This window comes from Anomalospiza imberbis, chromosome 5, assembly GCF_031753505.1.
Source record: "Anomalospiza imberbis isolate Cuckoo-Finch-1a 21T00152 chromosome 5, ASM3175350v1, whole genome shotgun sequence".
NCBI lineage: Eukaryota > Metazoa > Chordata > Aves > Passeriformes > Viduidae > Anomalospiza > Anomalospiza imberbis.
Window position 1 is genome coordinate 45,410,925 of NC_089685.1, and position 9,644 is coordinate 45,420,568.

The window sequence follows — 9,644 nt, forward strand, 5'->3', positions numbered from 1 at the left end:
TTGGGGGTTTCTAAGTAATGATCCCATAGCCAGTTCTCCTGCCAAGACAGAGTCTTTCTTGTACTTCAGACATAAGACATAATAGATGATACAGAAATAAGTTATTTTCTTCTCAGCAAGTATTTTAAATAAAATCTCTCATACCCTGCAGTCTGGTCATGTAGCCAGGTGGCTCTCAGAGGGCTTTTTGTGAGCAGGTGTGATGTGGAAGTCTGGTTTTCCACAAACTGGATTGAATAAACTGATTATTATGAAAAAAAATAAAATCAAGAAACTCATTAATTGACTTGAAATGACTTGTAGTTTTAGTGAGTGCGATAAATTTTATCCTGAATTTAGGCACAAGTGGTTTTTAGCTGCATGAACAGCTGCATCTCTATTATCTCTGTCCTATGGCATTTGGAAGCTTAACTGGAGTGTGCTGGGTTTGCACACTTGTCCTTTGGCAGGTTTGTTTCCATCAGTGCCTTTCTTCACTGGGATGAATGACACATGGATGAGTGACACATGGAGCCTTGGTATTAAAACAGTTGGTAGGAATAGAAGGAAAAAATCAACAGTAATACATCTGATTTTGGTTTTGGCTTTTTCCTAGGATAGAAGCATTAAGAATTATTTTGCCTTTTGTTTTATTCAGGGCTCAGAGATGGATTCACCAGAAGGGGCCACCATTAGAAGTGAGCAGAAATTCAGGTAACTTGTATTAGAGTTGATACAAAGCTGTCTCTTAATGAAAATCTGAAACCACAGTGGACATAAACTACTGAATATTGAATACAAGAGCAACATCATGCCAGAAAACTTGAAATTGTCCCAGAAGCTAGTTTCTTCACTGACCCAGTACTTCGTGCTTACTCACGTTGTTTATGAGGAGGAAACAATTTGGGCTAAATGTAGCAGGGAGGCATGGGGCCATCAAACATATTTTATTTGTAGGCACTAGCTGGCAGCCATACCTACATGTTTATTGCTTTGCCTGAGGCCATTTCAAGTTGAACATTATAGTTTGACCTACATAGTTTGATATGATTGTGAAATAAGATGTGTTAATCATCTTTATTACCATGTTACCAGGAACTGAAAATCTGTAAAAGTAGTTTGGAAAGTCAGAGGAGTTGAGTTTCTGTACTACTCAAATCTTTGTTTGTATAGAGTGATTTTGCTATATGGTTTTTGCATTTTCACTTATTCGCTGAGTAATCATAAAAGACAGATTTTCCTCACATTCCTCTGTGCTGGTTTATGCAGAGACTATGGATGTAACACCAACAGAGGGATCTGTGGGTAGAAATGTCAAAACAGTGAGTTGGATGAACCCTTGATCTGAACCAGCATGACTGCTATGTTCACATATCCTACAGTGATCATAAGTGAGAATAAAATATTCCACTTTTTCCCAGAAAAAGACAAAAGTTTGTTTTCTTGGAATAATGGGACTTGTCCCTTTGAAATAGTTCTACTTCCTTTCTATCACATATGTATTCAGTCATTGGACAATCTTTTGCCTACTTTTTCTAAAATTTCATTGGAAATGGTGTTTGGCTTGCCCAGTGGCCTGGAAATTGGCAATTGTTGATTTGGATCTCAGAGATAGTAGTGATTTGAAGTTGGCTTTTTTTGGCTGGCATTAACCATGCACATTTATTTGTCTGAAATGGCAAAAAGGTGTGAAGGCTATTGTTGGTTTAGGGGAAGCCATGAGCTTCTGTGGCTTCTATCTCATCCTGTTGTGTAGGAATGGAGAACTGTGTTCCTGCTGGTTTGTTGGTGTTTTGCAGAAACTTTAATGGCTCAGGTGAGCTTCTGGAGTCAGACTCTGAGCTCTTCAGGCAAGCCAGGAAATGTGCTGTGAACAATGAACGATTTTGTTTTCTGTGTTTAAGAAAATTCTTAAAAAGTCTCGTAAGAAAGCAGCCTCGAAACCTTCTCCTGGTAATTGGGACAGGGGTGAGTGCTGCAGTAGCCCCAGGAATCCCAGCACTCTGCTCCTGGAGAAGTTGCATTGAGGCTGTCCTTGGAGCAGCTGAGCAGCTGGAGGTGCTGCACCCAGGGGATGTCACTGAATTCCGTAAGAAAATGATCAAAGAGAGAGACCTGCTTGTGGTTGCGCATGATCTCATCAGGAAGATGTCACTAGTGAGTATGTTTATAACCTCTGTTAATTTCTAAGCCTACTATGTACTTTTGTTGTGTTATAAGGGAGCATTACTTCCAAAATTGATTTTTTAATGGTGAAAATGGAAATTTTGTGAGTAATCATACAAGCGCATTGTACATTTTGGGGAGACTAAAAAATCCCCAAGTTTTAGTATAAGTTAGCATTCATCAGATTTAAAGCAAACAAGAGTCCTGACTATTAAATATTTGCCATAATGTTTTTGAGATTGAAAGAGGATCTATCGCTATAACTGGAGAGAGCCTGTAAGTACAGGTAGGCCTTGAGCCTGCTTAGGCCTTGGGGCCACCCATTGTGAATCACCAGTGCAGATCATGCTTCCCTACAACAGCCCATGCATGCCCAGTCTCAGTCTTCCATCTGAGTTTCCAGAGGTTTTCAAACGGTGTTAAGACCTTTGCCAAGTCTTCCTTCTAGTTTAAATAATCTGGGTGACAGACATAGTGCTAAGTGTAGGCTGGGGTGAGCCTCCCAATAGCTCCAGTGTGACAATAAGTCTGCACGTGTTCATAGCAGATTTAATCATTAATAAAGTTTTCTCAACCAGGAATGAAAACACAGAAGCTGCTCCCCACCTCCCCCCACCAATCCCTCTTAATACTATATCCCAGGGATATCCAGGATATACTGAATAGCTGAATACTGATAAAATACTGGTGTGTGTGAATCCAGGGTAAGCTAATATAAGTGTTGTTCTATTGTACTTGTATTACAAGCTCTCTTGAGAAATCCTTGTTTGTTGTCCAAACAGACAATTGTTTGGAGCTACACTAAGTAGAGGCAAGAACATTGGAACAAACTGAGATTTGTTTTGGGTGGTTTTGGTTGGTTTTGGTACTGTTCAAGGCCTCTTTTACAGGAATGCTTTGGCATTAAGGAGCCAGATGGTGTGGATGCCTGTGGGAGGCAGTTGTAACGGAGCACATGGGCCTGATGGAGTGTTCCTCTCCTCTTTCCTCAGCGTACCGGGGACACGAAGCCCAACTTCTTCCAGGATTGCTTAATGGAGGTGTTTGATAGTTTAGAACAACACATTCAGAACCCTGTGGTCCTGCAATCCATCCTGAGGCTCATGGAGAGAGGCACAGCAGTTCTGACTACAAACTATGATAATCTGCTTGAAATATTTGGTCAGCAACAGGGTAAACCTATGGAATCTTTAGACCTTAAAGATAAGGATAAGGTACGATGAGAGCAGTAAAATTATTAGACTTAATTTATGACAACTTGGCACATAAGCTGCACTGAAAGATGTTTTCCTGTTTAAATTAACAACTAAAAGTTGTTAATTGTTAAAGCATGTCTATAAGTTGCAGCAGATGCCCAGACATTTCTTTTACTTATCTCTTTCTTCTGAATAATCTGGTAACAGTTACCAAGGAGAATTTCAGTGATGTGTTTGTCAACCAGTTCCCTGCCATTTACTGAAAAAACCCGCAAATTATTTAACTTATGTAAAGTCATTGTTAAAATTCCAAATAGAATTTCACCTTGCTGGTAGTTAATTTGCTGTTCATACCTTTTCTGCCAGTGCTGCTGGAACTTGCTTCTTTGTTGACTGGCTGTTTAACCCAAAAAGCCAGAGACAGTTGCAGTATCAGCCATCACCTCTTTGTTACGATTTAAAGTGAGCTGTGTAATTAGTAATTGCCATCTCTTGCTGTAGGAAAGGGCAAAAGGAGTTCTTTCTGCTTTGTAAGTCAGTTTCAGCTGTATAGTTTTGCAGATTCATGGTGCGTGTGGTATATTATAACAAAAGGATGTATCTTGCATGATGCTTTAGGTTCTTCAGTGGGCAAGGGGCCATATAAAATACGGAGTTCTTCATATTCACGGCTTATATACGGATCCCTGTGGAATGGTGCTTGATCCCTCGGGATATAAAGATGTTACTCAAGATCCTGAAGTCATGGTTTGTGTGATCTTTTAAAATTTTGACTATGTTTTGCCAAACAGTTTTCTTGTAATCACTGCAGACAAGATATCTAAGGCTCTGTGGGATCATATAAATTAAATACTTGGGGACCAGAGGAACTATTCAGAATTATTCAGGAAGATGGCTCTGTTGCAAGGGCATTCTGTGACCTTGGGTACAGTGACTGTGTAAATCACAACCAAACCCCTCAGCTGGATGTCACAGTTTGTATTTATCTCTGGAAAGAACAGGAACCTCAAAACACTGGACACCAGGACAAGGACTCATCATCACATGATTGCTAGGTTTTCTTAGGTGTTTAAACTGGTACCAGGATCCTGGATTAATGTTGTCTTAGCTGTCATAGAAGTCAAACATTTGGTCAGGAATATTCATTTTCCATATTTAGAGGTTGACCTAACAGGAACGCAATATTCTCTCTCTCTAATTCTTTCAGTTTAAATTCCCTTGCTGGCAACACTTACATGCCTGTTTAAATTCCATGGAGTGGCTTGGGTTGGAAAGGGCCTTAAAGATCATCTTATTCCAACTCCCAGATTTGTGTGATAATTTTTCCCTTTTTTTTGTGTTGGAACAATGTGTTTGAAATGTCAGTTTGGCCTGGTCCTAAAACATTTGCTTTTTTCAGGTCATTAGTGAGGTTCTGCTCTGCTGGTCCTTTTCTGGCTGATGTATTTTAAAAGTTCTGACCTTGGCTTTTGTCTGCTGAGGTAAATGTGGCTCTTCTTTCTTTCTGTTCCTTCACAGGAGGTTCTTCAGAACTTGTACCAAACCAAGTCTTTTTTGTTTTTGGGTTGTGGAGAGACTCTGCGTGACCAGATATTCCAAGCTCTTTTTCTTTACACAGTAAAGAACAAAGTGGATCTAGAACATTACATGTTGGTGCTTAAAGAAAATGAAGACCACTTTTTTAAGCTCCAGGCAGATATGCTGCTGCATGGAATAAAAGTGGTGTCCTATGGGGACTGCTTCCAACAATTCCCAGAGTATGTCCAGGATCTGACTGCTCAAATCTGCAAACAGAGAAGCCCAGGTAATGTGGCCTCTTCAACACCACAATCTGGAGCATGTACTGGGCACTTTGCCCTGCCTGAACGCTGCAGTTGATCCAAGGCACTGACCTCGTGTGCAGCTTTGTTGCTTGTGAGGGACATGCAGAGTTGGAGCAAGTGGCCAAACTGTAACTAGATGTTTTTTTGAAATCTGTGGATTTTGGAGGGCTGTGGATTCTTGCAAATTTAATCTTGAATTCTGGATTTGTCTCTTTGTTAGTATTTGGTAAAGATGTTTATTTAACATATATTTATGATGTGAACTACATCAGCTTATTGAGTATCATTGTCAGAAATCTGACTTGTCAGGAAAAGAGACTAAGAAAATTGAAGGGATTAGCTGGTGGGATAAGCTGGTTGAGCCACAATATCTGACTGAGCATAGAAAGGGAAATTAAATCAGTGCATCCAATAAGTGTTTGGTTTAGTACACTTAGGGTTGTGAAGAGAATGAAGAGAAAACAACTGTATGTCTAAGGAAAGAGATTTCTTTTATGTTTTCCAAACAAGGACAGTTCTGTTTTGGTTTATCCAGAGAACAGAGGAAAATAACTAAATGACCTTGGGAAGAATTGCTATTTGACAGCTCTTCTATTTATCATTTCAGTGAAACTGTTTTGTCTAAAATTAGTCCCAGGCGGTCCATAGGAGGAACCTTTCCCTGAAAAGTGCATGTCCAAATTAATATCCTGGTTTTTTTGACTTGATGAATATTCCAATTAGGCTGCATTATGTTTTTCTTTCCATGAAGGCTAGGAAAAAATACTTATCACACCACTGAGATTTCAGGAAGTTTGTCTGCAGCCTGATTTGCATCAGACTTGCAAGAAGAGGGACCTTACTCAGATTTGAAAACTTTGTAATCCCATTTACAAGTCAAGATCCCAAACAAAACCATTTTCAGGTGTGCAGAACTGCTCTGTACATCACCAAACTGTCAGGATTTAGTTTTTTGTGCCTATTTACAAACTCTCTTCTAAAATGTAGCAGGGGGAGTTTGTTAAAAGGGTTATCTTAAAGAAATGAGAAATGCAAAACCATGGTAAGCCTGATGCAGACTGGGGACTACAGGCCCCTGGACACTCACTGGAAAAGGAAAACAGCAAACCACAAGCAGTCCAGGGATCCTGGAATGCCTTGAGGACCACTTCCTAGGAGAGGTGAAAGAGAGCCCAACAGAGGAGAGGCTCAGCTGGACCTGAGGTCAGGGTTGGTAGTAGCCTGGGCTAGAGTAATCATGTCCTGGTGGAATTCTCAATCTGCTAAACCATGAATGAAGTTGCTTAGCCATATGATTTGAAAAACTGTGTCAACTGGGGAAGTTCCCACTGACTGGAAAAGAGGAAACATAACCCCTACTTTTAAAAAAGGGAAAAAAGGAAGACTTGGGAGATGTGGGTAAAAAATGGGCTGGATGATCACACTCAGGGCTGTGGTCAGTGGTTTTATGTGTGGATAGAAACTGATGGAAGCTGTGTCTTCCAGGAGTCTGTGTTAGGACCAAGACCATGTAATAGCTTTGATGGGGATGTAGACAGTGAGCTTGAATGTGTCCTCAACAGATGACAGCAAACTGTGGTTGTAGGGAAGGAGTCACATCCAGAGAGACCTGGATAGGCTGGGGAAGTAGGGCTGTGCAATCACCAAGTTCAGCAAGGCCAAGGTTCTGCAGCTGGGTCAGGGCAACCGGAAACAGAAATCCAGCCAGGGGATGAGCAGATGGAGAGCCCTGGGAGAAGGACTTGGGGGTGCTGGTGGTGAGAGCTGGACTCCCCCAGCCATGTGCGCTGGGACCCAGAACCCCCCTGTGCTGGGCTGAGCCCCCAGCATGGGCAGCAGGGGAGGGGGGATTCTGCTTCTCTGCCCTGCTCAGGTGAGACACCACCTGCAGAGCTGCCTTGAGCCTGCGGGTCCCCAACATCAGAAGGACATGGAGCTGCTGGAAGTGGGTCCAGAGGTGGGCAACAAAGATTATCAGGGACTGGAGTAACTTTTCTTTGGATACAGGCGGTGAGAACTGGGGGTTCTGGAGAAGAGAAGACTATTGGGAGATCTTATGGCAGCTTTCCAGTGCCTAAAGGGGCTCCCAGAGAGCTGGAGAGGGACTTTTGGACAAGGTCACATAGGGATCAGGCAAGGGTGAATGGCTTCAGACTGAAAGGGCATAGATTTAATTAGATTTGAAGAGGACATGGTTTTGTGATCAGAACGGTGGGACCCTGGCATAAGTTGCCCAGAGAAGTTGTGGCTGCCCCATCCCTGGAAGTGTTCAAGGCCAGGCTGGATGGGTCTTAGAGTAGCCTGGGATAGTGGAAGGTGTCCCAGCTTCTGGCAGGAGGGTGGAACTGGATGAGCTTTAACATCCCTTCCAACTGAGACCATTCTGGGATTCTAAATACAACCTTGCTGGTTTGGGATGGTGCATAAAAGTATAAAAAGTTCCTGGATGCTCATGTGTGTTGCTGATGTGTCTTACACTTCTCTAGATGCTGATCGGGTGGACAGCACAACGCTGTTGGGTAAGTAACATTTTTATTTTCACAGAAAGTTCCATAATCCTACCAATACAAGAAAGATATCCCTCATATTTCCAAAGTAATTAAGTAATTACTGTGCAGAGCTCTGATTTAGCTCTGAAAGTTTGCTGAATGCTCTTTTTTACTCTGTGGTTTTCTTTCTGCCTAGCAGCAGGTAACTGATGGCCTTTTCAGGTCTATCAAATGACAAATTATAGTATTACCTCAGAGTACTCTGGTGAATGCTAGTAACTTTTCATATACATTTTCTGGAGCTTTTATATGCTAACATCAATGAGGTTTTCGGCTTAAGATTTCCAAATACAGGTTTCTGTTCCAAAAGCCTTCTTTAAGGGGGTCAGGAAGAGTGAATCTTAAGGGTGTGGTACTGAAGGTGATTTTACAGCTGAGCTGTTCAGGTTGCTTTGTGATATTTCTGTGAATAACCCAAGCATTCAAAGTGAATAACCCATACATTCCAATTGATGAAAAAGATATAGTGAAACAACTTAAAAAGATTACACTGCTGAGAGATTTGTGCTGCTGCAGCCAACATCAAACTTGTATAGAAGTACCATTCAGTAGTGCATGTAAAGGCCTTTGGCAGTGCAGGAGGTGAAAACCCTGCTCTTATCCAATCAAATAGCACACAAGCTCCAAGACACTTGTGTGCAGGTGTAAAGCTGGAGATTAGTTTTGTAATTCCAATGGGATTTTAAACTTACCTTTCTCTCAACTAAGTTCATAAATCCCAATTTCAATAAAGTACAATTAGGCAGAACAGAAACCAAAACCTTGAGTACAATTTATTCCAGTCCCTCTTAACAGTCCTCCTTTACTAATTTGTTTACTTGTAGTTCAGAATACAGACCAAGTAAAAAACCCAAGAGGATTATTGTGTGTAATACCCCACAACCTTCTGCTTTTGAAGGAATTTCTATTCCGTTCACATTACTCTCCAGTTACACTGTTTATGTACTTCCAGCTGCAGCTTACACCAAGGATTTTTGTTGCAGACTTCAGGAATGGTTCAAGTTGGGACCACTGGGGTAGTCTATTTCAACCCTCTAGCTCAAGCTGGGGCCTCTGAATAAGGGATCCAGACTCATGTGTGAACTTCACCCATGTTAAATTAGTTTTGGCAAAAGGCAGCTGAATCCTGAGCTGAGTCCCTGTTGTGTCAGTACTAAAGATCAGTTTTGGGGGAGAGCTTGAGCCCAGATGTTTAGCAGGGTTAATGTTACATGTAATTCAGAATCCAAATATGAGAACCTCGGGGGACCAGGATTGTGTTTATCTTGCTAGCTGGTGCTTAGAATAAAAAGTACACCAAGCACATTGATGTAGCAATAATAATGTGTTTTCTTTCCCCTCACCCCAGGAACATCATGTGTGGACTGTGCTAAAAGGAAGTTAGGAGAAAGTGGCACTGATTCTGCCAAGAGGATCAAGCAGTCAGATATACCCACTCTTGAATGAAAAAAACCCAAACACCCAAGGCCCACCCCAGAAGCTTTTTAACAGCAGGTATTTTACATCTGCTGCATGGAAAGTTTTGAGCTGGTATTGTCATGATTTTGAGTGGAATAAAATTGTACATACTAGCCTTCTGTTTTCTAAAGCCATAAATGTGTAGTGTGTAAAGCTTGAGAGTCCAAGGAGTCACTCCCCTGGCACTGCCAGACCACTCAGGCAGGATCTGCAGGGTCACACAGAAGCAGATGCAACTTCTCTTTGCATCTGTGTGAAGCCACTTGGACCAAACTCTTCCCCAGGTGAAGCTGCCCGACATTTGAATCTGTCAAAAGTGCCTTTGAAATACAGGGGTTTCAGGTCTTCCATCAGCTGAACTGCAGGTGAGTTTCTGGATTCTTTAGGGGTCTTTCAGGCTTCAGTCTCTGATCCCCAAGACCTGAAGAACAGTGCTGTTCCACATGTATGGAACCCACAGCATGATGACCCAC

General features: G+C 41.7%; 1 protein-coding gene across 2 annotated transcripts; it reads left to right on the top strand.

The window, feature by feature from the left end:
- The first annotated feature begins 516 nt into the window (after window positions 1-516).
- Window positions 517-9,284, top strand: FAM118A (family with sequence similarity 118 member A). Of its 2 annotated transcripts, XM_068190446.1 has the most exons (7): window positions 517-693; window positions 1,884-2,136; window positions 3,138-3,359; window positions 3,960-4,088; window positions 4,860-5,145; window positions 7,651-7,683; window positions 9,062-9,284. In XM_068190446.1, the coding sequence occupies exons 1-7, from the start codon at window positions 647-649 to the stop codon at window positions 9,157-9,159; spliced, it is 1,068 nt and encodes a 355-aa protein (XP_068046547.1). In that variant the 5' UTR covers window positions 517-646; the 3' UTR covers window positions 9,160-9,284. The 2 variants fall into 2 exon arrangements, with proteins under 2 accessions (XP_068046547.1, XP_068046546.1); XM_068190445.1 differs by lacking the exon at window positions 517-693 and having other exon boundaries at window positions 1,723-2,136.
- The last annotated feature ends 360 nt before the right edge of the window (window positions 9,285-9,644 follow it).

Coding starts and splice junctions, on each gene's coding strand:
- FAM118A (XM_068190445.1), top strand. CDS start 1,738: ATGGAGAACTGTGTTCCTGCTGGTTTGTTGGTGTTTTGCAGAAACTTT. Junction 2,137..3,137: donor TCATCAGGAAGATGTCACTA/GTGAGTATGTTT, acceptor CTCTTTCCTCAG/CGTACCGGGGACACGAAGCC. Junction 4,089..4,859: donor CTCAAGATCCTGAAGTCATG/GTTTGTGTGATC, acceptor GTTCCTTCACAG/GAGGTTCTTCAGAACTTGTA.